The sequence below is a fragment of the Capricornis sumatraensis genome, chromosome 1 (genome assembly GCF_032405125.1).
Source record: "Capricornis sumatraensis isolate serow.1 chromosome 1, serow.2, whole genome shotgun sequence".
NCBI classification, from domain to species: domain Eukaryota; kingdom Metazoa; phylum Chordata; class Mammalia; order Artiodactyla; family Bovidae; genus Capricornis; species Capricornis sumatraensis.
Genome location: NC_091069.1, coordinates 214,967,148 through 214,994,003, shown reverse-complemented (window position 1 = coordinate 214,994,003; position 26,856 = coordinate 214,967,148). Strand labels below are relative to the sequence as shown.

The 26,856-nt window shown below is 38.8% G+C and overlaps 2 protein-coding genes across 6 annotated transcripts in view; both read left to right on the top strand.

Moving 5' to 3' along the window:
* Positions 1 to 8,175, top strand: part of MLF1 (myeloid leukemia factor 1) — a 30,029-nt gene extending 21,854 nt beyond the window's left edge. Inside the window, exons 3-7 of one of the 2 annotated variants that reach the window (XM_068977156.1) lie at positions 1,181 to 1,264; positions 2,345 to 2,473; positions 4,634 to 4,793; positions 6,304 to 6,442; positions 7,993 to 8,175. In XM_068977156.1, coding sequence (XP_068833257.1) covers positions 1,181 to 1,264; positions 2,345 to 2,473; positions 4,634 to 4,793; positions 6,304 to 6,442; positions 7,993 to 8,092 — 612 coding nt within the window. In that variant the 3' untranslated portion in view covers positions 8,093 to 8,175. The remainder of the gene's footprint in view (positions 1 to 1,180; positions 1,265 to 2,344; positions 2,474 to 4,633; positions 4,794 to 6,303; positions 6,443 to 7,992) is intronic. The other variant, XM_068977164.1, reaches the window with a different exon arrangement.
* Positions 8,176 to 16,991: 8,816 nt separating this feature from the next.
* GFM1 (G elongation factor mitochondrial 1) overlaps positions 16,992 to 26,856 on the top strand; it is a 56,289-nt gene continuing 46,424 nt past the window's right edge. For 2 of the 4 annotated variants that reach the window (XM_068991364.1, XM_068991435.1), the window contains exons 1-5: positions 16,992 to 17,113; positions 19,372 to 19,524; positions 20,988 to 21,120; positions 21,565 to 21,769; positions 23,916 to 24,032. In XM_068991364.1, the coding sequence (XP_068847465.1) occupies positions 17,024 to 17,113; positions 19,372 to 19,524; positions 20,988 to 21,120; positions 21,565 to 21,769; positions 23,916 to 24,032 (698 nt within the window). In that variant the 5' untranslated portion in view covers positions 16,992 to 17,023. The remainder of the gene's footprint in view (positions 17,114 to 19,371; positions 19,525 to 20,987; positions 21,121 to 21,564; positions 21,770 to 23,915; positions 24,033 to 26,856) is intronic. The other 2 variants (XM_068991495.1, XM_068991556.1) reach the window with 2 other exon arrangements.

The following is a 26,856-nucleotide window of genomic DNA, read 5'->3' as shown; positions in this document are numbered from 1 at the left end:
CTAAAATCAATAGGAGACTTTTCTAGAGCAGTGTTTCTCTGCCTTGATGCTGCTACTTTCATGTTGGGCCTAATAACTTGTTGTGGGAGCTGTGCTACATTCTTATGCTTTGTAGGATATTTAACAGAACCGCTTGCCCCTGTCACTGAGTGCCAGTCATACACCCTCCTCAGTTGTGACAAACATAAATGAGTGTAATTATTGAAAAATGTCCCCCTGGGGTAAAAATCACTCTTGGCTAAGAAACCACTGTTCCAGAGGAATTCTTAACTGTTCTTGGAGAGGAGCACACCTCATGCTTCAAGGGTATGCCCTATTGAGCAATCAGTGATAGGCAACAATTCCAAGACCTGTTAGTGGAATGATTCAACCTCTGTCACTTGGCACCAACTCTGATGGAAAGGCTTCCCTGGTGGCTCAATAAAGAGTCTACCTGCAATGTGGAAGACCCGGGTTTGATCCCTGGGTTGGGAGGATCCCCTGGAGAAGGAAATGTCAACCCACCCCAGTACTTTTGCCTGGGAAATCCCATGGATGGAGGAGCCTGGTGGGCTATAGTCCATGGGGTTGCAGAGTTGAACATGACTGAGCAACTAACACTAACACTGATGGAAAGGAGGGCTGGCTACTCCAGAGTCAGCTTCTATCAGCCATGTGGTCCTGCTGGAGATGACACTGTTATCTTACACTCAGATTTTATTTATTTGCCTGGTGGGATATACAGAAATAAGAAGGAAAAATTTGAAGACTAATCTGTGCTAAAGCTGTACCAGCCCAGAATATACCACTCAGTATTTAAATAGCAACCAAATTGTGTTTTCAGCAAGTTGAATGATATGTATGTGTATATTTATCTGTTCTTGCCTGTGTGTGTATATTTATCTGTTCTTGCATGTATATTCATGTGGATATATACACATGTATGTATGCATGTGTTTATAGTGTTACAGCTTCCTAACCATTTATATGCTGGCTGTCTAGGATTGTGTGTATGCTTCAAATTTTTCTTTAACAAATTGCTTTCATTGTATAGTCCTTATATTATTTTTGCCTGGTTGATCACTGCATGAGATCCCACAGCAAAAGTCAAGAAAAAAAAAATTCAGCTGTTTTGGGAAGGTGGATTTGCTTCTTTCGTGTTGTATTTATAGTTAATAACATACTTCCTAATGTCCTGTAGCATACAGATGTCAACCCTTTTCAGGCAATGGACCGAATGATGTTAAATATGCGAAACAGTATGCAGGAATTACAAAGAAACTTTGTAAGTACTAAAAGATGGATGAGAATGTTGTTTTCCATTATTGGTGCCCTATATTATAGTGGCTTTCAACCATTTTCTAACCATAGTCCCCGGAAACTAAAAAGTATATCTTACGTCATGACACTACTTGTGTACTGTCTATCTATATTGTACACCTGAAATGAAAGTTTCATGAGAAAAGTATCATGCTGTTCACAGTGTCTATTGATATTTTCTATTTTATTTCATATTTTAAAAATCCTGGTCACAACCTATCAGAATGATCTCGTAACCTACAAGTTTGATAAATAGCATTACTTACATTTTCAAAATAAAAAATTAAACCTCAAAAATATTTATTCTGCTGAAGGTCACTATTATAAATGAACATTTTATATGAATTTAGATTTTTTATTATGTATAACTTGTCTACTTAAAAAATTATAGCATCTAAGTTATTAAGTGTTTAAAAATAACTCAAAATAGGAATTTTAAGAATGATATTTAGAAACTAGAGTCATATAGTCTGAATACTTACAAACTAGTTACTAATATTCTTACTTTTCTACTCATAACATTAATCATAAACAAAATAGTAACTTGATTCAGTATGAAGACCAACCATATTATTTTGGTCATCCAGTTTGAAATCTAAGGATCATCTCATAATGTCCAGATCTTGGACATTAGAAGTGTAGCACTGGTATCCACAGAAGGTATAAAACTTCTTGGCACATGGTTAATTGGCTCAACATTGGCAAAATTGCTCACAAAAGTTAACCACTGACTATAAAAGTATCACATACATCAAAGCATAACATCTGTAAACTTAAGCCTTGAAGTCTTTGACCTCAAAGATTTGAGGAATTCTAAGTGAATCACTTGTTATTCATTATTCCTTACAAGAGGAGTGTGAATTGTTACCTAAAATGGAAGGAAGTTAGGGCCTTCATGGGGGTACCATTTGGATACATCATACTAATCATAATCAGTATCTTTACTAGAACTTACAGCTAGTGTTGTTGCTTATTTGAATCTTCTGACATTAGTTCTTCATATTTGATTGAACTCACTGGATATACGATTTATATTTATCTCCAGGGTCACCTTTCAATGGATCCAAATGGACATTCATTTAGTTCTTCCTCCGTGATGACTTATTCCAAAGTAGGAAATGAACCTCCAAAGGTTTTCCAGGCCTCAACACAAACCCGCAGGGCTCCAGGAGGAGTAAGTACTTTCTTGGAACTTTATAAAGTTGTGGAATGATAGATCACACATATCAGATTTTAGCGATTAATATTTGACCTGGTACTGGTGCGGAAAAGAGAAGAGGGAAGAAAACACAAAGCAGTGTGAAAAGCAGTCAAGTTGACTGTAGTTTTTTATTTTAAGGCATTCTTTGTCTCCCCCACTGGTAGTGCGGGAGATAATGCAGGAACCATTCTGGACCTCTGCCATGAAGGGAACAGTGCAATAAAATGGGTCACATGAATTTCTGGTTTTTCAGTGCATACAAAAGTAATGTTTATTCTGTTCTGTTGTTATTAAGTTTGCAATAGCATTATGTCTGAAAAAGCAATGTACTCACCATAACATAAAGTCTACCCACTCCAGTATTCTGGCCTGGAGAAGCCTATGGACTATATAGTCCATGGGGTCACAAAGAGTTTGACACGACTGAGCACCTTCACTTTCACTCACTTGTCTCCCCCACCTACCTCCATTTGTGCCCCCAGGCGCTTTTTTTATCTTTAATGACTGTTGATGTTTATTACCTTTACATGTTGACAAGGGAAGTAGACACTAAAGTCTTTGTTTCATGAAATATAAATGTCTATAGTTAGCTTATATTTGAAGTAAATGAATTTTTTAACTTATAAAATATTTCAAGGGTACAGACAGAACATAGAGAATAATATAAATACCCCATATTTCTTTAATCCAGTTTAGTGAAGTCATAATGCTTTTCTCTATTTAAGTTGGCTTTTGTTTTCTTTTTAAGCAAAAATGCGGTTAAAATTTCCAGTATGCTCCTCCCTCCTTGGTCCCTTTTCCCTTTCTTCCTCCCCAAAGAGAACCATTTTCTTATACAGGCATACCTCATTTTACTGGTCTTCGCTTTATTGCACTTCACAGATAAGTTGCATTTTTTGCACACTGAAGGTTTGTGGCAATCCTGTGCTGTCAGGTCAGAGTTAGCAATTTTTAGCAATAAAGTGTTTTTATATTATGGTGTGTACATTGCTTTTTTAGACATAATGCTACTGCAAACTTAATAACAACAGAATAGAATAAACATTATTTTTATATGCACTGGAAAACCAGAAATTCGTGTGACACGTTTTATTGCACTATTTCCTTCATTGCAGAGGTCCAGAATGGATCCTGCACTATCTCTGAGGTATGCCTGTACCTGGAACTTACCACTTTTGTGCATGCTTTTATGATTTCATTACTTATGTATGCTCCATGTACAATATAGTGAATCATTTTACAGGTTTCCGAGCACATGTGACTTTGCTCTGCAACTAGACTTTGCTCAGTAATTGCTTCTGAGATTTGTTCAAGTTGATATGTGTAGCTCTGGTTTCTTTAACTTCTATGTAATGTCCAAAATATGAATATACCACAGTTTTAAAATCTACTTTTCTAATAATAGATATGTAGGTATTTATAATTTTTCACTTATTTATCTTCATAGCTGTCTCCTTGTGCAAAAAGGGCTAGGAGTTGGACTGGAGGAGGTGTGTGTCCTCATCCTTACCTAGAAATTACCAACTTAGTATCATGTAGGGACTTCCCTGGTGGCTCAGACAGTAAAGCCCCTGTCTACAATGCAGGAGACCTGGGTTCGATCCCTGGGTCGGGAAGATCCCCTGGAGAAGAAAATGGCAATCCACTCCAGTACTATTGCCTGGAAAATCCCATGGACAGAGGAGCCTGGTAGGCTACAGTCCATGGGGTCGCAAAGAGTTGGACATGATTGAAACAGTTGACTCCTACAGATTTTGGTATGAGTTGCCACTTCTCCATTTATTCGTTAGTACTTATAGTAAAGAAAATAAGGGGTTGCCTGTCTAATGGGTGACTTAAATGAAAACAGTATTTAAGTCATTTCATGACTGCTGAATAATTAGTTGCCCTTACATGTATTCTTTTTTTAAAATAATTATACTGGTTCTGCTTGTCCTAGACATTTTAATTTTAAGCAGGTCAGGAAACATCAGAGAATTATTACCATAATTTTACTACAAGTTGGTAGTGGAACTATGTACCCATTATTTTTAGAGCAATAGATTTATGTTCTTACCTGTATAGGTAAGTAGGTTCTGAGGAGTTATTATTTATGTGAATAATAACTAATTTTTATTTTCTTCATTTTCACAGATAAAGGAAACCAGGAAAGCATTAAGAGATTCTGATAGTGGACTAGAAAAAATGGCTGTTGGTCATCACCTCCATGACCGAGCTCATGTCATTAAAAAGTCAAAGAACAACAAGACTGGAGATGAAGAGGTCAATCAAGAGTTCATCAATATGAATGAATGTAAGTTATCAGAAAAAATGGCATTCTTCCTCTCAAACTTAAAATAGCAGCTGTACCAGGAGAACTTGGTTAGAATTTTTTTAATAGAAACATTTCATGTGATGTTCTTTCAGGCAGTTTATGAATTGTATATGTAGGCAATACATTATCAACATAGTAATAAAATTGTGGTTTCATTGTTTCATAGTAGATCTGTCTTTTCACAGTGATTTTTAATGTTGAATATCATTTATTTTTTGTTTTATACTTAGAAAATGGAATCTTTTGTTTTTCAGTAAAGCTGTCATTAGTAAAAATGAGTTTTTATATATTTGCGGTTATCAAAGAAGTATATTTGAAAAGCATAAAAAAGTACAAAGAAAGAAAATAAAATCATTCATAATTCCAACCCCAAATACTAGTATTAATGTTTTAGTATATATATTCCTAATAGTTTTATGTATATATAAACATATAAACACACATACTTTTCTTTTTCAAAATCAGTATTTTACCATCTATATAGTTTATATTGTGCTTATTTTAATTCCCAACTATAATTGTGAACAGCTACCTATGATGTTACTTTTTCAAAAACATTCTAAATGGTTACCTAAAAGTGATAATATATATGGATCAAGCTCATCTTTTCCACTTCCTATATTTTCTACTCATTCTTTAATGCATTCAATTCTTTCTAGTGTCCTAACTCTTCTCATTATAGTTTTTAAGTTATATTCATTTCCTGTTTTTAGAAAGTATTTTAAATAAAAATGTTTTATCATAGTAAAGAGTTTTAATTATTGTTTCATTTTAGAAAAAGAAATTCTCTTAAGGTTAGAATTGGAGAAAATTATTCTTATGCAATGAGATGAAAGCCACAACATCTTAACCTTTCTTTAATTTTAACCTTTGCAGTTTGATCACATTTAAATATATACAGAATACTTCACAATAATTAACATATTTAAGAAAATTTTGGCAAAGTAACATTGTTGTACAGGCAATCTGAAAGAACAAGTATTGTCATTTACTTATTGTTATTATAGAATTTAGATTACCTACTTCATAGCAACATAAATTGGCAGATGAGTAACCTATTTTAGGAAACTGAAACAGAAACTTGTGAGGTCAAATTATGTAGGGAAATTGTGAGATTAATAGGAAGTGCTAGCCCCAGGAGGACTGTCCTCCAAGTACAGAGGAAAAGTGGGATCACTGTGAGATGACCAAGGAAGAAAGAAAGACTGTAAGTCAGTGTCACTGGGTCATGGGGTCCAGGGATAGAATAACATGATATCCAGGCAGGTGTGTGAAAAAATAGCTCATCAATAACCAAATTACCAGCAGGAATAGGAGAGGAACAAATAGAAAAGGAAATATCACTCTGAGTCAAAGACCTTTATATTTGAAGCAGTTTCCTATCTCTAAGGTTAGGCTGATGGAAACACCAGGGAACGTGTAGGGAGCAGAGCAGTTACTGACAGTTGACACCTTACTACTTACCCTTTCATTTTGATATTTAATGTAGGTGATGCTCATGCTTTTGATGATGAGTGGCAAAATGAGATTCTGAAGTACCAGCCAAGGGGACAATGGCGCAATCTAGATAACTCTAGGATGCGAAGTGTTGGTCATGAGAATTCAGGATCCCGAGAACTTAAAAGAAGGTAAAAGTTATTTCTAATTAAATTGTGTTTTTTCAAAACAAATTAGAAGGAAAGTTATGTAATTTTACCTCTGTTATCAGGAAGTTTTGATTGATGTCCAGGTAGTATCAATGTTTTGTGAAAGGTGTAATAATTTTAAATTACATCTGAGTATTCCAACACAAATTTAAATTTGTACCTGAAACCCAATAATATTTTAGGATTGTATGACTAGTAACTCACTAGCAAATTATGCTTTAGACAGTGGGACTAAAATCCTCCTAAGGAAAAGTGATCTACTATAATGCAGTTATTCTTATGCAACAGATTCTCATCTGGAGAGAGTAGGAGTTGTACATTTTGTACTAGGTAAAGATACCGGTGTTGTACTAGGTAAAGATACTGGCATTTAGGGATATGGTAAGGGGAGAGGGACTGTAGCTATAAAAGGCTGAATGAAACTTCCCTAACAAATCAAAATTGAGCATTTAATGACAAACATGTTTTTAGATACTTACATATTAAATAGTATGTTGCAATATCTGTATTAGATATTTTGGAAGAATTTTGCAAAAACTTTAGCCTTGTTTGGAATTACCTTTTGGAGTAGATGTGAAATACAAATGTGCTAAAACCATCTTTAAAGATGAGACTTGGACACATTTAGTGTGTATTCTAGAGTTACAATTTAATTTGGTTCTCTGGGGGAAAATTGAAAACACTACCTAATTCCTGTTGCCATTAGACTTGAGAGAGAGAGAGAGAGGCCTCACCAGGCCTCAAAATAGAAATCTGTTCTAGGCTATAAGAGAGTGGAGGATCGCTGCAGAAGGTGGAAGGTTGCCCAGAACCAGCGAGCAACAAGTGGGTACCAAGTAAACCAGAAGCCTTGTACAGAATTTTGTGTGCTATTTTAAAATACTTGTCTAGAAATTTAGAGCCCTAATGTTTTCCATAGAAAACTTGCTCCTCTATTAATTGTAAACCATAATTGTCTCACTTTGAAAAGTTCATTGATAAAAACCTAACTGCTATAATCAAACCTAAGTTTGCCTGTGAGATTCAGGTCCCAGCTAGAGAAAAGCATGCTCCTTGTAGATGGTTTATAAATCTATAACCCTATCAGTGGCATTTTCTGTAAACCAGCACTGTCCAGCTGAACTTTCTGAAATGACTTTTGCAGTGATGAAAATGTTACGCATCTGCACTGTCTAGTATGGTAGCCACTAGCCCCATGTGGCTGTTGAATCACACTTGAAAAGGCAGTGATGCAGCCAAGGAACTGAATTTTGAAATTCTGTGTATTTTAATTAATTTAAATGTAAATGATGTGGCTAGTGGCTATGATGTTGGACAGCATGGTTCAAAGGTAAACAGTTAAATCTGTCTCAGGGAAGCAGCTGTTGGTCTCTTAAATGTTAAGTGAAATTGTCTGCCATATGTTTTTCAAAGCTATTATGGAACTCTTAAGATAAAACTCACCTTAAATTACAGTGGCCTTTATCAAGTTTGTGTTGATGTTTTAATGACCATTTAATAATGATATTAATGTTCACATGTATATTTCTTAGGGAGAAACATCAAAGTCCAGCCATTGAACATGGAAGATCAAATGTTTTTGTGGACAAACTCAACATCAAAGGATCACCTGTGAAAATCAACAAAAAATAAATAGCATTGCATTTGATTTCTTTAGTTTTGATTGTTTTAACAGAGAAAGTAATGGTGCTGGGTAATACACATAAGACCAATCTTTTGTTATTAAATCAGTACTGTTCTTAGCAACTTTCTTCTGAATATTCTTGAAAATGTTCACTTTGTATTGTCCCTACTTTAGGAATAAAACTTGAATCTTCAACAGTGCAAGCTGTTAAACATTCTCTTAACACTCTTTAAAACATAACACATGCTGATTTTGCTTTCATAATTATTTTTATATTGGTTATGTTTTCCCCTGTATATTCAAGATTGAACGTACAACTGTTCTATCATATAAAATTAGTTAAAATAAGTAAACTGCTCAAAAATAGTCCCAGTGTTTTAGCAACACTATAATAGAGTGATGTTAATAAAGGTTAAAATTATTTAGCTCAAATTTTATAATGTGTTTATGTAGCCAGCCAGCTTAAAGAATTTCTAAAAATAAAGCAAAAACTAGTACTCTTTATAAAAAATTAGTTGTTATTTTGATAAAGGACGTAAAGAATAAGCAAATAGTTCATTTTTGAAGAGATTTTAAATTGCTAATATACCTGAATTTTCTGATCATTTCTTTATACAGTGTATTCTTTTTTTGTTCTGTGTTACATTTTCAACACTCATCAGACTTTCCATTGACCTTTCTCTTTAACATCTTAAGGTAGCATATTCTGTTCTCCTTTCTCAAAGACAGCTTAATTTATCTCCATGGTTAAGATTCTAAAGTTGGATTGTCCTTGGAGAAACTCTGCTCAGCCTCTTTGTGACATTTAGAAAAATGCATTTGGTATTCTGCAAACCTTAATGATTGATTGTCTCAAAATTTCTTAGACAGGTGATGTGTGTGTTTGAGCACAGTACTTAATAATTCAACTGTTCCCTTTTTAATTATACTATTTAAAAATTCAGCTCTTGAACTTTTTGTTCTAGAATTATAGCATTGATCTGTTTATATAAATTTAAGCATAAAGCTTATGAAAATATAAAATCTTAATTCTTTAGGTTTTTGTCATTTCAAAGGGAGAAAAAAAGAACAAAGTCAACTAACACTCTATAATCCTAATATCTTCCTTTTAAAACTTTGGAATTAGGATTGTGTAATTGTGCTTATACTCTTCTAATTTTCTGTAACATATCCTGTTAATATTAGTAGTCGTGTTTCATGCCTTTAGTCACTAAAATAAAATCCGTATGTGTCATCTCATTTTTAGAATGGAAAGTAATTGAGCACGTATCAGTTAAAGATGTTAAAATTTTCCTCTATGAATAATGAATATACTAATAACATACTATTACACGTTGGGGACTTATCATAAGGCATTGGTTTTAAATAATACGTTTGTGTAAATTCACTGGATAGATCAAAATCCAATAGACACTGTAGTTATTCTCCTAAATTATTACACTGATTGTTAACTCAAATCATGGTATTCAAATATGAAACACACTTGAATAAATATTGTATTTACAAGAGTATAACTTTCATGCATCATATAACAGAATTCATAGATGCTTTTTTCACCCCAGTTTGTTCACTGTGGCAATCATATTAAAATTGAATTAAATATGTATTTCCTCTTCTGCCACAGTGCTTCCTAGGGGGCTATTTATAAAATATATGACATCCAGGGATTAAATTGGAATGAAAACTGACCTTTTCCAGTCCTGTGGCCACTGCTGAGTTTTCCAAATTTGCTGGCATATTGAGTGCAGCACTTTCACAGCATCATCTTTCAGGATTTGAAATAGCTCCACTGGAATTCCATCACCTCCACTAGCTTTGTTCATAGTGATGCTTTCTAAGGCCCACTTGACTTCACATTCCAGGATGTCTGGCTCTAGATGAGTGATGACACCATCATGATTATCCAGGTCGTGAAGATCTTTTTTGTACAGTTCTTCTGTGTATTCTTGCCACCTCTTCTTAATATCTTCTGCTTCTGTTAGGTCCAGACCATTTCTGTCCTTTATCGAGACCATCTTTGCATGAAATGTTCCCTTGGTATCTCTAATTTTCTTGAAGAGATCTCTGGTCTTTCCCATTCTGTTGTTTTCCTCTATTTCTTTGCATTGATCACTGAGGAAGGCTTTCTTATCTCTTCTTGCTATTCTTTGGAACTCTGCATTCAGATGCTTATATCTTTCCTTTTCTCCTTTGCTTTTCACTTCTGTTCTTTTCACAGCTATTTGTAAGGCCTCCCCAGACAGCCATTTTGGTTTTTTGCATTTCTTTTCCATGGGAATGGTCTTCATCCCTGTCTCCTGTACAGTGTCGTGGACCTCAGTCCATAGTTCATCAGGCACTCTGTCTATCAGATCTAGGCTCTTCAATCTATTTCTCACTTCCACTGTATAATCATAAGGGATTTGATTTAGGTCATACCTAAATGGTCTAGTGGTTTTCCCTACTTTCTTCAATTTAAGTCTGAATTTGGCAATAAGGAGTTCATGATCTGAGCCACAGTCAGCTCCCAGTCTTGTTTTAGCTAACTGTATAGAGCTTCTCCATCTTTGGCTGCAAAGAATATAATCAATCTGATTTCGGTGTTGACCATCTGGTGATGTCCATGTGTAGAGTCTTCTCTTGTGTTGTTGGAAGAGGGTGTTTGCTATGACCAGTGCATTTTCTTGGCAAAACTCTATTAGTCTTTGCCCTGCTTCATTCCGCATTCCAAGGCCAAATTTGCCTGTTACTCCAGGTGTTTCTTGACTTCCTACTTTTGCATTCCAGTCCCCTAGAATGAAAAGGACATCTTTTTTGGGTGTTAGTTCTACAAGGTCTTGTAGGTCTTTATAGAACCGTTCAACTTCAGCTTCTTCAGCATTACTGGTTGGGGCATAAACTTGGATAACTGTGATATTGAATGGTTTGCCTTGGAAACGAACAGAGATCATTCGGTCGTTTTTGAGATTGCATCCAAGTACTGAATTTCAGACTCTTTTGTTGACCATGATGGCTACTCCATTTCTTCTGAGGGATTCCTGCCCGCAGTAGTAGATATAATGGTCGTCTGAGTTAAATTCACCCATTCCAGTCCATTTTAGTTCACTGATTCCTAGAATGTCGATGTTCACTCTTGCCATCTCTTGTTTGACCACTTCCAATTTGCCTTGATTCATGGACCTGACATTCTATGTTCCTATGCAGTATTGCTCTTTACAGCATCGGACTTTGTTTCTATCACCAGTCACATCCACAGCTGGGTATTGTTTTTGCTTTGGCCCCATCCCTTCATTCTCTCTGGACTTATTTCTCCACTGATCTCCAATAGCATATTGGGCACCTACTGACCTGGGGAGTTCCTCTTTTCAGTATCCTATTATTTTGCCTTTTCATACTGTTCATGGGGTTCTCAAGGCAAAAATACTGAAGTGGCTTGCCATTCCCTTCTCCAGTGGACCACATTCTGTCAGATCTCTCTACCATGACCCACCCATCTTGGGTTGCCCCGCAGGCATGGCTTGGTTTCATTGAGTTAGACAAGGCTGTGGTCCTAGTGTGATTAGATTGACTAGTTTTCTGTGAGTATGGTTTCAGTGTGTCTGCCCTCTGATGCCCTCTTGCAACACCTACCATCTTACTTGGGTTTCTCTTACCTTGGGCATGGGGTGTCTCTTCACGGCTGCTCCAGCAAAGCACAGCTGCTGCTTCCTTACCTTGGATGAAGGGTATCTCCTCACTGCCACCCTTCCTGACCTTCAACGTGGGATAGCTCCTCTAGGCCCCCCTGTGCCAGTGCAGCCACCACTCCTTGGACGTGGGTTGATCTTCCCGGCCGCTGCCCCTGGCCTTGGGCGCGGGGTGGCTCCTCCTGGCCACTGCCCCTGGCCTTGGACAAGGGTGGCTCCTCTGGCTGTTCCTGCACCGTCGCAGCCTGGCACTCTCAGCCACTGCCCCTGACCTCGGATGTGGGGTAGCTGCTCTCCACCGCGCTAAGTGCGCCGGCCATTGCAGCCACTTGCACTGAGTGTGCCAGAAATTGTATGGACCTAACAGAAGCAGAAGATATTAAGAAGAGGTGGCAAGAATACACAGAAGAACTGTACAAAAAAGATCTTCACGACCCGGATAATCATGATGGTGTGATCACTCATCTAGAGCCAGACATCCTGGAATGTGAAGTCAAGTGGGCCTTTGAAAGCATCACTATGAACAAAGCTAGTGGAGGTGATGGAATTCCAGTGGAGCTATTTCAAATCCTGAAAGATGATGCTGTGAAAGTGCTACACTCAATATGCCAGCAAATTTGGAAAACTCAGCAGTGGCCACAGGACTGGAAAAGGTCAGTTTTCATTCCAATCCCAAAGAAAGGCAATGCCAAAGAATGCTCAAACTACTGCACAATTGCACTCATCTCACACGGTAGTAAAGTAATGCTCAAAATTCTCCAAGCCAGGCTTCAACAATATGTGAACCGTGAACTTCCTAATGTTCAAGCTGGTTTTAGAAAAGGCAGAGGAAGCAGAGATCAAATTGCCAACATCCGCTGGATCATGGAAAAAGCAAAAGAGTTCCAGAAAAACATCTATTTCTGCTTTATTGACTATGCCAAAGCCTTTGACTGTGTGGATCACAATAAACCGTGGAAAATTCTGAGAGACATGGGAGTACCAGACCACCTAACCTGCCTCTTTTGAAATCTGTATGCAGGTCAGGAAGCAACAGTTAGAACTAGACATGGAACAAATGACTGGTTCCAAATAGGAAAAGGAGTCCATCAAGGCTATATGTTGTCACCCTGCTTATTTAACTTCTATGCAGAGTACATCATGAGAAACACTGGACTGGAAGAAACACAAGCTGGAATCAAGATGGCTGGGAGAAATATCAATAACCTCATATGCAGATGACACCACCCTCATGGCAGAATGTGAAGAGGAACTAAAAAGCCTCTTGATGAAAGTGAAAGAGGAGAGTGAAAAAGTTGGCTTAAAGCTCAACATTCAGAAAACGAAGATCATGGCATCTGGTCCCATCACTTCATGGGAAATAGATGGGGAAACAGTGGAAACAGTGTCAGGTTTTATTTTGGGGGCCCCAAAATCACTGCAGATGGTGACTGCAGCCATGAAATTAAAAGACGCTTGCTCCTTGGAAGGAAAGTTATGACTAACCTAGATAGCATATTCAAAAGCAGAGACATTACTTTGCCAACTAAGGTCCATCTAGTCAAGGCTATGGTTTTTCCAGTAGTCCTGTATGGATATGAGATTTGGACTGTGAAGAAGGCTGAGCACCGAAGAATTGATGCTCTTGAACTGTGTTGTTGGAGAAGACTCTTGAGAGTCCCTTGGACTGCAAGGAGATCCAACCAGTCCATTCTGAAGGAGATCAGCCCTGGGATTTCTTTGGAAGGAATGATGCTAAAGCTGAAACTCCAGTACTTTGGCCACCTCATGTGAAGAGTTGACTCATTGGAAAAGACTCTGATGCTGGGAGGGATTGGGGGCAGGAGGAGAAGGGGACGATAGAGGATGAGATGGCTGGATGGCCTCACGGACTCGATGGACATGAGTCTGAGTGAACTCCAGGAGTTGGTGATGGACAGAGAGGCCTGGCGTGCTGCAATTCATGGGGTCGCAAAGAGTCGGACATGACTGAGCGACTAAACTGAACTGAACTGAGAGATTAAATGTCAATTCTTTACGTTCACACCACTACTGAAATTGACTTTTTCCAGTATTTATTTTTATCCTAATTCTGAAGTCAGTGAAAGTCACTCAGTCGTGTCCGACTCTGCAACTCCATGGACTATACAGTTCATGGAATTCTCCAGGCCAGAATACTGGAATGGGTAAGCCTTTCCCTTCTCCAGGGGATCTTCCCAACCCTGGGATTGAGCCTAGGTCTCCAGCATTGCAGGTGGATTCTTTACCAGTTGAACTACAAGGGAAGCCCATTCTGAAGTCAACTCATATAAAAAAGAAGGGTCGTCATAACTTGTAGTTCACATGTTATTTTTTCTTTATTGACAACCACTGATCTTCCTAGAAGTCTGCATCTTTGGGGAATGTAAGGATGTTAACCATTTGGTGAATGTGGCCTTTGACAGTAAGGTCAAGTTGAGTACTTAGGTTCCTTGCTACTTTAGCAATTTTCCTGGTAACTCAGTCCCAGGGATAGATTTCCATTACTTACCTTTATGATTTCATTATCTATTACTGTCACAGGGCAGTGGCAGGGGCACACTGGTATCAAATGGTGACTTGCTCATGGCAATGTGATGGTATTTGGATGTGGGGCCTTTGTATGGTTATGAGGGTGGAGCCCTCAAGAATACAATTAAAGCCTTTGTAAAAGAGACCAACTCAATGGACTTGAATTTGATCAAACTCTGGGAGATAGTGGAGGACGGACTGGGAGGCTACAGTCCATGGGATTGCAAAGAGTGGGACATGACTTAGCAACTGAACAACAACAAAAAAGAGACCCTGGGTTTCCCTGGTGGTTTTGGCAGTAAAGAATCTGCCTACCAGTGCATGAGATGTGGGTTTGATCCTTGGGTTGGGAAGATCCCCTGGAGGAGGAAATGTATTTTCCTGGAGTATTTCCCACTCCAGTATTCTCACCTGGGAAAATCCAGTGGACAGAGGAGCCTGGTGGGCTGCAGTCCATGGGGTTGCGAAGAGTCAGACATGACAGAGCGACTAAACAGCAAAAACAACAAACAAGACCCTTGACAGCTCACCTGTTCTTTCTGCCTTGTGTGCACACAGTGAGAAGGTGGCCGCCACGAACCAGGAAGTTCCACACACTGTCACTGAATCTCCTGGATCCTTGATCTCAGGCTTACCACCCTGCAGAACTGTGTGAAATAAATTTCAGTTGTTTACAAGTCACCCAGTCTATGGTGCTTTTGTTATAGCAGACTGAATGGGCTAAGACGGTAGTATTCGGCTAGTCAGGCTAGGATATTTTGGAGAGTCTACTGAGGTTTGAGTAGACCCTCACTGCAGTGAATCAGGACCTTCATTGAATTTATCTTTATTCTTATATATTATAAAATGACTATGAATTAGCAGAATGTGCAACTACTTTAAATATATGTGTTTTTTGCTATTTTAAAACAAGTAATTTATAAAGTGTGAAACCTAGCTAGACGGTTTTTGGTTTTTGTCTTCCAGTTCTTTCTGTGGAGCAAACAAAAGTTTATTACTTTGGTTAAAAGTGGTGATTAATAAAAAAATTAAGAATATACTTGGTATAATAATTACAGAAAAATATGAGTATAAATATACACACACAGGAAGAGTATGAATTTTTACTCTAGGAAATTTAGTTTGTTAAAATGATTTCAAAAAGCAATTTCAAAAGTAACACACCTTTGTACTTTAATTATACCTTAAAATTAAAGTAAAACCTTAATTTTATTACCATTTACAGAACTATTATTTAATTTGTATATTTTAAACAAATACAAAGGTTTATAAAGACTCAATTTTTGAAAGCCTACAAATAAAGTTTGCTTAAAAGTGTATTCAACATTAATGGATTTATTCGTCAAAGTCAGTCCTTTACTACAAATTAACACATGGTTGATATAAAATAAGCCCAAGATTCATGATCGAATCTATGGTTTTTCTTGTCTCTTGTAATATACTCTGATTTCTATTTATTTGCACTTACTCATTTAACAAGTATTTATCGAGCAAAGCAAGGAGTACAGCAATTAACAAAATCACATCACTGTCCTTTTGGAGCAGTTCTCATTGGGAGAGTCAGACAACAGACAGTTGTGTAAAGTGTGTCTGGATCTATCTAAGAAGAGCTCTGAAGAAAAATGAAGCAGTGCACAACATAGGGAAAAGCTTGGTCAGGGAACACCTAATTGATCGGATATTTGAACAGAGAAGGGAAAGAGTCATGCCTGTATCAGGAGGAGAGCACCTGGCTCTGGTTATGTGAGGGTCAGCAAGGAGGCAGAGAGGAAAAAGAGCAAGTGAAGTAGGGCTACGCTCGCCTTGGCTGCTCAAGCAAGGCTTTGTAGGTGCTTATTCTGAAGGTTATATATTTTTTTATTTAGTTATTTAAATTTTTAAGGTAATAAAAAGCTTTCAGATTAAAAAATTAAGTTATAAAAAATTTCAAGCCTACGCTAAAGTAAAGATGACAGTGACTGATTCACTGGATGGGTGTTTTCAGCAGAAAAATGACACACTCAGGCTTAAAAGGATCCCTTTTAGTGACTGTGAACAGGATAGACCGAGCAGCTGCAGGGCAGAAGCAGTAAGGTCGGGTAGGCTATGACAGTAATTTCTAGAGACAGCAGTGCTTTGAGTGGTGGGGAGAAGGTGCAGATTCTGGATCCATTATTTAACGTAGTGCCCATAGTACATGCCGACTGACTAAAGCAGGAAAGTCAGGGGTTCAAAGTGACATTTTTGGTCCCGGCAACTCTAAGAATGGAGTTTCTGTTGAGACGAAGACTGCAGAAGGTTTTGAGGGGAAGATCATTAGCTCCTATGCCTCCAAGAAATCGAAGTGGAATTTCAAGGATGCTATCTTCTATATGGACTAGACATATCCTTTTAGTAGCATAAATAACTATTTTTAATTTTTAATTTTTAGTATTATAAACATTTCTCCACTTTGCTGTATAGGCAAAGCAAATAAGGGCTGCATCTTTCTGGCAATATGCATAAAAAGCCTGATTAGCTACGCAAAGCGACTGCACTTTCTCTTCCCAGTCGGTAGAGGGCATCCGGGCAGCGGAGGACGCCGCTCTATCCTGAGATCCGGAAGCTTCTCCCTCTCTCTTTTTTTCTCTCCTCCCTCGTATCCTTCGCCCCGGAAGTGCTCTTCGGCACTGATTGCCGGCGTGACTTTGACCGCTTCCAGTTAGTAGTGCTGGTTGCTGGACAGAGCCGGAGTCGAGGGACCTTCTCTCCTGTGCTGAGTTCGCCATGAGGTTGCTGGGAGCTGCCGCCGCCGCGGCTGTGGGCCGCGGGCCGCTCCCGCGGGTTCCCGCAGCCCTGAGCTGGCAGGGGAAGCAGGTAGTGAAGTCCGGCTGGGCAAGACCGCACTACGGTCTGTCCCCGGGACCTTGCGGTGCGTCCGGGACCAGGGGGGAAGCGACAGCCCTCCCTCCCTGGCATCTCCTTACTGACAACTCCGAATGGACCTCAGTGTGAAAAGCCTCCTGGGTATCTGCATAGCTGCTGGTTATTAATGAGCAGCGTCTCTGTGCCCTGGGAGGTTGGGCGGCCTCCCGTTAAGCCTTGTATTTTTGGTATACCTTAAAGAGAGAGGTAACTGGAGTGAAGATCAAGACAACTGAAAAATTAGTGTGTTCAGGGCTCGAACCCAGGGCTTCTGGCTCATTATCCAGTGTTCTTTTCAGTACAGCGTGTCGTTGGGCTGAGTGCTATCTCTTTTAGCTGACCTGGGTTATTTGATTTGTAGCCTTACCTTCCCAGTACCTTTCTTTTGTTCTGTCTGCCTTTTGCGGGACGCGGGGAGAGGTCTCAGAGTGGACTAGCGTTCAGTTCAGTTTAGTTGCTCAGTCGTATCCGACTCTTCGCGACACCATGAACAGCGGCACGCCAGGCCTCCCTGTCCATCACCAACTCTCGGAGCCCACCCAAACCCATGTCCATTGAATCGGTGATGCCATCCAACCGTCTCATCCTCTGTCATCCCCTTCTCCTGCCCTCAATCTTGCCCAGCATCAGGGTCTTTTCCAATGAGTCAGCTCTTCGCATCAGGTGGCCAAAGTATTGGAGTTTCGGTTTCAGCATCAGTCCTTCCAAAGAACACCCAGGACTGATCTCCTTAAGGATGGACTGGTTGGATCTCCTTGCAGTCCAAGGGACCCTCAAGAGTCTTCTCCAACACCACAGTTCAAAAGCATCAATTCTTTGACACTCAGCTTTCTTTATAGTCCAACTCTCACATCCATACGTCACACTGGAAAAACAATAGATGACTTTTGTTGACAAAGTAATATCTGCTTTTGAATATGCTATCTAGATTGGTCATAACTTTCCTTCCAGGGAGCAAGCGTCTTTTAATTTCATGGCTGCAGTCACCATCTGCAGTGATTTTGGAGCCCCCCAAAATAAAGTCAGCTGCTATTTCCACTGGTTCCCCATCTATTTGCCATGAAGTGATGGGACCAGATGCCATGATCTTATTTTTCTGAATGTTGAGCTTTAAGCCAACTCTTTCACTGTCCCCTTTCACTTTCATCAAGAGGCTCTTTAGTTCTTCTTCATGTTCTGCCAGAAGGGTGGTGTCATCTGCATATCTGAGGTTATTGATATTTCTCCCGGCAATCTTGATTCCAGCTGGTGCTTCATCCAGCCCAGAGTTTCTCATGGTGTACTCTGCATATAAGTTAAATAAACAGGGTGACAATGTACAGCCTTGACGGACTCCTTTTCCTATTTGGAACCAGTCTGTTGTTCCATGTCCAGTTCTGATTGTTGCTTCCTGACCTGCATTAGGTAGGAGTTGATCCTTTCCTGTCATGCAGAACTTTGCTTTGCTTGCTGATATCCCAGGAGTTTAATCAACTAAGCACTGATCACCCAGATTCCATTTTCTGAATGGAAATCAATTACATACTTTCTTCTACTTCCCCTTATCTAGAAGTGGCTGCAGTGCATTTTGGATGTGTAGTCATGTAGGGAGAGATTTATATTATGTCTTGATTGCATAAAATGCAGAATTCCCTGTCACCACTGGAGTACAATAAAGTTGGAGTAAAAGTTGTCGTTGTTGTTTAAAAGTTATTGTTTTGGGGTAGAAGGAATTGGCAACCTTTTGTACACTACCTTGAACATATTGGCACCTCCGCATACACCTTAAAAATCCTCAAAAATCCTTGCTAGTTGTGAATCTACAATAAGAAGGAACAGGGGAAAATCAAAGTAAAATTTAGAGTGAAAACTATTTCCTATTAAAGCAGCTGTTGGGAACTTTCTGATTTTATCAGCCTCAGTGTATGGTTTCAAACCTGTGCCATTTAGTAAAAATATCTGTCCATTTATATTTATTAATTTATTAATAAATAATTTATTAATTGCATGTATTTTTTCTGAGTTTTTTTTTTTTTAAGAGTATGCTTTTCCTGTTCTCCCTTGCAATCTCTTCCTTGGTTATAGGAGTTGACAGTTGAGACATTCACTGTTTTGCCTTTTCAGTCTATCTCCTATGCCGTTTTGTGTTCATCGAGATTTCTCATTCACCCCTTTCTAATTGTCCACTGTTATCTCATGAAATGCACTGAATCGAGCTCTTATTTTTTCAGGCTAATTGGAAGATCTGCCGATGGTGTTCATCAGGGGTGATTCCTAATGAAAAGATACGAAATATTGGAATCTCAGCTCACATTGATTCTGGGAAAACTACATTAACAGAACGAGTGCTTTACTACACTGGCAGAATCGCAAAAATGCATGAGGTATGGGGTTCATGGTTGACTTCAGATTAGTTTGACCTTGGTTTGATTGTTTTGTAAGGATTTAATAAACTTCACAATCCTGAAAGATTAGAAAGATGGTAACCCTGGAAATTTAATCAGAATCACAAAGTGGATAGCTCAGGTTGGCTTGAAATGTTGCTCTGAGGAGTTTCTTTAGAAATCGTCACTCTGGGTATCCTGAGTAGATTGTTTTTTTAAGAATGTTAAGTCAATCTGAGAAAACCATAATTGAAAAAGACACGTGTACCCTAGAGTTCATCACAGTGCTATTTACAACAGCTAGGACTTGGAAGCAACCTTGATATGTCCATCAACAGATGAGTAGAGAGAGAGACACACACACATGAATATTAACCAGGCATAAAAAAGAATGTTTTAGTGAGATGGAGTCTGTTATATAGAGTGAAGTAAGTCAGAAAGAGAAAAGCAAATATTGTATATTAACATATATATATGGAGTATAGAAAAATGGTTTTGACAAACCTGTTTGCAGGGAAGGAATGGAAACGCAGACATAGAGAATGGATTTGTGGACACGGTTGGGGAAGAAGAGAGTGGGATGAATGGAGAAAGTAGCATAGACATATATGCCCTGCCATGTGCAAAATACATAGCTGGTGAAAAGTTGCTGTGTAACACAGGGATCCCAGCCTCGTGATCTGTGACCTAAAGGGGTTCGATGAGAAAGTGGAGGGAGGCTTAAGAGGGAGTGCGTATATGTACAATTAAGACTGATTCATGTTGCTCTATGACAAACCAACGCAACATTGTAGAGCAATTTTCCTCCAATTAAAAAATTTAAAAAAAAGAATGTTAAGTCAATACGATATACCCCTAAGCAGCCATAAATATAATGTTTACATACTTTTAAATGTTTTGGAGAGATGTTTATAATGTTAAGTGGGGAAAGTGTTTAAAATGTTGATGTGTATCATTAGCCTACTAGTTAAAAATTATAGTTACCAGGAAAAAACTGTTTTAGAAAATCTTGGAACTCTCCTGAAGGCATAACATATCCAGTAACTCAACTTGCCACTTAGAAGTGTTACTTCAGATGAAGACCATCTTGTTAAATCACAGACTTTAGAAGCTGAATCCTTCTCACCCAGCCCTCAAAGTCCACGAGTAGCATAGAAGGGAAATACCTGTTCCCTGCACACCTGCTCACAGACTAACACAAGGCAGGTAGGAGAAACGTGGCAGAGAGAGCAAGGGTGGCTTTTAAGACCAGGTGACGCTCAGTGGTAGCAGCTGCTGACAACAGCAGTGAAAAAAGGGTTACTGTTAATAGAGGCCAAATACTGTAATCAGTTTTCGATTGAAGTTTCCTGAGATTTGGTTTGACAATTAGGTTTCTCTGTGTTCTGGCTCCTTCTGTAAAGATGTCTCCCCTTCTTTGAAGGCAGGGACAGAGAAATCTGAATTGCTCTGCTTGTGTTTAGGTGAAAGGTAAAGATGGAGTTGGTGCCGTCATGGATTCCATGGAACTAGAGCGACAAAGAGGAATCACTATTCAGTCAGCGGCCACCTATACCATGTGGAAAGATGTCAATATCAACATCATAGATACTCCTGGTGAGTTGAGTTCTTGGTTTTATTGCAGCCTTTTGGGCAGCAACTCACTTCTTTCCTCTCCTATGACCTAGCTCATTTTTTAATATCAAATAAAACTCCAAACGTGTAACTGAATTCCCTATTAGAGAAGTCTGAATGGGACCTAAAATACTTCATCCTTAAGTGGTTTCTTTGAAAAACAGTGCAATAAATAGTGACTAGGAAGATTCCTACCTTTTACATGTTGCTGCTGATTCCAGAGGTGCCCATGCCCTAGTATCTTTTTGAAGTTTGATTTTGTTAGGCCCCTGGACCTTACGGTTGGTGAATGATATTGGTGGTTTAAAGAATCCACATTCTAATTAGAAGACTTCCATAATGATCAGAGGTAGACTTTCACCTGTGCACGCTGTAAAAATTCAGACTGCTTTTTAAGACCTTCACACACTTCTCTGTCTCGCTCAGGGCACGTGGACTTCACAATAGAAGTTGAAAGAGCCCTGAGAGTGCTGGATGGCGCAGTCCTGGTTCTCTGTGCAGTCGGAGGGGTGCAGTGCCAGACCATGACTGTCAACCGTCAGATGAAGCGCTACAATGTTCCGTTTCTAACTTTCATTAACAAACTGGACCGCATGGGCTCCAACCCAGCCAGGGCCCTGCAGCAGATGAGGTACTGCACCTTAGAGCAGAGCAGAGTTATGATCCAGCTAACAGACCGCACATCTGCAAGCACAGTTAATTCAGTGTCTTTGAGCTTTATCCTTAATATTTTTTTCCTTTTTAAAATTCACATATGTGAATTACTTATCTTAGTAAATGGAACCCTGATGGCCATAGTTTAGTTTGTGATATGATTTTATCAACTACTTTCTCTGTATAATAGGAGAAATATGACTTAAATTTTTAGAGAATTTGAAGCATTCAGAACTCATCTGGTAATTTGTAGTGTTGTAATTAGAGAAGTTATAATCTAGGACAGATTGTAAAAGTACTTCATGTTTATTTAGACAAACATAAAGGATTGAAACTCCAGTACTTTGGCCACCTCATGCGAAGAGTTGACTCATTGGAAAAGACTCTGATGCTGGGAGGGATTGGGGGCAGGAGGAGAAGGGGATGACCGAGGATGAGATGGCTGGATGGCATCACTGACTCAATGGACGTGAGTCTGAGTGAACTCCAGGAGTTGGTGATGGACAGGGAGGCCTGGCGTGCTGCGATTCATGGGGTCGCAAAGAGTCGGACACGACTGAGCGACTGAACTGAACTGAAAGGATTGTCTTCAGTTTTAACCTTTATTTGAGGAATTTTAATTTAATGCCTTAAATTGTCAATACGATGCTATGTTCTTGTTTTCATCAGTTAATGTATTTGTTAGGATAGCAGCAGTCCTTCCTTTCTAGACATAACCCAGTGGTCTTCACACGATTTTACATCTTTCACAGTGTGATGTATTTCACACACCTTTGAAAAGAGTCGATTTCACTTTTTACCATTTGTAGATCTGTTGATGGAGCCATAGAGCTCCTACTCAAGTCTCCTGCGCCGGAGCTCTTGGATGTAGCAGTCACGTTTATGGCAGTGGAGAGACTAATGTGTCTCATGACAGGAGATCCAGTGTTAGGGGCCTTGAGGTGACGGTATTGCTGTGTGCTCTCTGATGGAGGTGATGTGTTTGAGAATATGCGAGTGAACCTTTTCTTTATTGGGTGTTTGTAATACTTTCTTGGTAAAATGAAATGTTTTCACTTTTTGTTCTAATTATATTTTACTTGTGGTTGGCGATAGATGGGCTCTTCCTACCAAGTCTCTTTCTGAATTCCAGGCAGATTCTCTTTCAGCATTTATTTGACTATTTTGGTAGTCAAATACTACTTTGCTCCACTCCCCTTTATCTGTTACCTCATCCTATAATTCCCATTAAATAGGTTTTGAAGCTTCTGAATCTGGCCTCTCTGTCTTACTTTTTCTGCCACACTTTCTCATACTTTCTGTTTTCTGCTCATTTTTCACTGGGTGATGGGAAGATTTTTGAGGTTAGTCTTCCAGTTCACTTCTCTGGTATTCATCTGCTTCCCTTCTGTTATTTAGCCTGCTTTTTGTTCTTTTTAATCCCAGCAATTATGTAGTTCAGTTTCATATTAATGGAGGTGATTACTTCTTGGATCTTTACATTTTATTTTCTCTAGTAACTCTTTCCTTGGAAGTTAGTACTGTTTCTTGAACTCCCATCTCTTTCAAGCTGTTCGTTTCCTTCAAATATTTGGTAGTTCTTAATTATCTGGTCGAAGTCACAGACTGAACAGCATATTTCTACTTCAATGTGAATTCCTGCCAATGAGTGTCATTTCCGTTCTGTGGTTGTGCCTGATTGGGTGCACAGGCTGATGATAAGTGTCTAATAACCACCGTATGGATTTTCCCTCTAAGGAACTTCCTTTTCGGATAGCTGTACTTGGCTTCACTTGTATTAGCTGATCCAAGAAGGAGATGTGGGCACAATTATCCCACCATCCTTTAATTTCCTGGCCAACCACTCAGTGACCTGTCTTCTCCCTTCTGTGTCTGATTCAGGGTATTCTGGGGATCCAATGGGAAAAACACTTATCTTACAGTTATTTTTGTTGCCTAAATAGGGTTGTGCTTCCTGAGCACAATGAATTTGTCAATCTGTTCCCAGCTGCTTTGTACCTTTGGCTCTGACCTGCTAATCAATTCTAAAGATCTGCTGTTGATTTCTTTTTTTAATTTATTTTGTCAGTTCAAAGAAATTTGGTGAAGAGAAAAAGGGGTAAACATGTGTTTTTATTTTTCAGGTCTAAACTAAGTCATAACGCAGCGTTTATGCAATTGCCCATTGGTTTAGAGAATGATTTTAAAGGAATTATAGATCTTATTGAGGAACGAGCCATCTATTTTGATGGAGACTTTGGGTAAGTGTTAAAAATATACTGTTGAAATCTTATATTTTAAAAAAGTATCAAAGAGAAGGAAATGGATGAGTGCTTTAAATATAAACCTTTTTGAAATGAGACTGAAAAAAATGTCATCTAAGATGATTTTCTTTTAATGCATTTAATTCTAGTCACTTCCCATTTTGCTTAGCATTCATTCCAAGGGGGAGTAGGTTACTCTTTGGATGATATATATGTATCACATTATGATAGACGTGGTATGGTGAAAGGAGGCCTTCAGCTTAAACTAATGATGTAATATCTCTTTTTCTACTTTTATTCATCAATCTGTTCATTCGTTCTGTAGATTTTGCTGGAACAACTACTGTGTCGTGAGTATTGTTATAAAAGCTGGGAAGAAAGAGGGATTATAAATACTTTTCTACTTTATAGGATTACAAAGATAAAAAGATTAATGTGTAAACGAAGTTGCGTATTCTTTTATATAAATAAAAGAATGTAGTTTGGGCAGTACAAAAAGCAAATTGGTAACTTTTGACATGGTATTTGGTCCATCAACCAACTTTTGAGAGACCTTTGCATACAAAGCCCAGTGCTTATCAAACTGTGGCATTCAGAAAAATCACCTGGAAAAACGCACATATCTGGATCCACTCGCAGGGATTCTAATTCAGTAGCTATAGAGTGGGGCCTGGTATTTGCATTTCTGGAATGCTCCCAGGTGGCGCTGATGTTTCAGATCTGAATGCCATAGTTCAAGTGGCACTAAATAGACAGTGTGGGGAGTTGTAAGTGATCTTTGTTCTGAAGAGTCGCTCTGGAGCCTGGCAGTTTCTCCAAAGGTCCTTTTTAAGGGGGTCCCTTCCTTTGTTTGGAGAAGGAAATGGCAACCCACTCCAGTATTCTTGCCTGGAAAATCCCATGGACGGAGGAACCTGCAGTCCATGGGGTCGCAGAGTCGGACACAACTGAGCGACATTTACTTCACTTTACTTCCTCTGTTTTGGAACTGAGATTACTAGTCTGGCACGTGGATGAAGGCCATTGTGATCAGATAACTATAGAGTTGATCTTTATTGACCATCTTTACGTAAGGAGAAGATCAAGCCTATTCAGTGGACAAGGCATTTCTTTCACTTTTTGTTCCACAACTAAGTAATGACAACCAAGTTTACTTCTCACTCCTTAGAATGTAAGTAATGGTATCAAACACATACGGTACTGACTATGTACAAAACCTTAACCTACTACAATGCTAAAATATATTATTCCTACAATAATACTCTTACCCCTAACCTGACTGTCAAAAAACAACATAATCTGAATTAACTCCATGCTTCATAGTTTACTAATTAGCCTTACAAGCCTACTCCTTATAAATCAATTTGGCGATAACAGCCTCAACTTTTCATTAACTTTCTTCTCCGACTCTTTATCTACACCACTACTAATCCTAACTGTATGACTTCTTCCCTTGATACTTATGGCTAGTCAACATCACCTATCAAAAGAAAGCCTAGCCCGAAAAAAACTTTTCATCTCAATAGTAATCCTATTACAACTACTCCTAATTATAACATTCACTGCTACAGAACTAATTTTCTTTTATATTTTATTCGAAGCAACACTAATTCCTACACTCATTATTATTACTCGATGAGGAAACCAAACAGAACGCCTAAATGCCGGCCTCTATTTCTTGTTTTATATACTAGCAGGATCCCTACCCTTACTAGTCGGACTAATTCATATTCAAAACACAATAGGATCCCTAAACTTCCTAATCCTTCAATACTGAGCACAACCAATACCCAGCTCCTCATCCAATACCTTTATATGACTAGCATGCATAATAGCCTTTATAGTAAAAATACCACTATACGGACTTCACCTTTGACTACCTAAAGCCCACGTAGAAGCCCCAATTGCAGGCTCCATGGTTCTTGCAGCAATCCTAAAACTAGGAGGATATGGCATAATACGAATTACATCATTCCTAAATCCAATCACCAACTCTATAGCATATCCATTCATCATGTTATCTTTATGAGGCATGATCATAACCAGCTCAATTTGCCTCCGTCAAATGGACCTGAAGTCACTTATCGCATATTCCTCCGTCAGCCACATAGCACTTGTTATCGTAGCCATCCTCATCCAAACACCCTGAAGCTACACAGGAGCCACCGCCCTGATAATCGCCCATGGTCTCACATCCTCCATACTTTTCTGCCTAGCAAACTCCAACTATGAACGAATCCACAGCCGTACAATAATTTTAGCCCGTGGTCTACAAACACTTCTTCCACTAATGGCTACCTGATGACTCCTAGCAAGTCTAATTAACCTGGCTCTACCCCCAACAGTTAACCTAATCGGGGAATTATTTGTAGTAATATCAACCTTCTCGTGATCTAACATCACAATTATTCTAATAGGACTTAACATGGTAATTACTGCCCTATACTCCCTCCACATACTAATCACAACACAGCGGGGTAAATATACCCATCACATTAATAACATTTCACCTTCTTTCACACGAGAAAACGCACTCATATCTCTACACATGCTACCACTTCTACTTCTATCCCTAAACCCAAAAATTATCCTAGGCCCCCTGTGCTGTAAATATAGTTTAAAAAAACATTAGACTGTGAATCTAACAATAGAAGCCTACCATCTTCTTATTTACCGAAAAAGCGTGCAAGAACTGCTAATTCTATGCTCCCATGTCTAACAACATGGCTTTTTCAAACTTTTAAAGGATAGTAGTTATCCATTGGTCTTAGGAACCAAAAAATTGGTGCAACTCCAAATAAAAGTAATAAACCTATTCTCT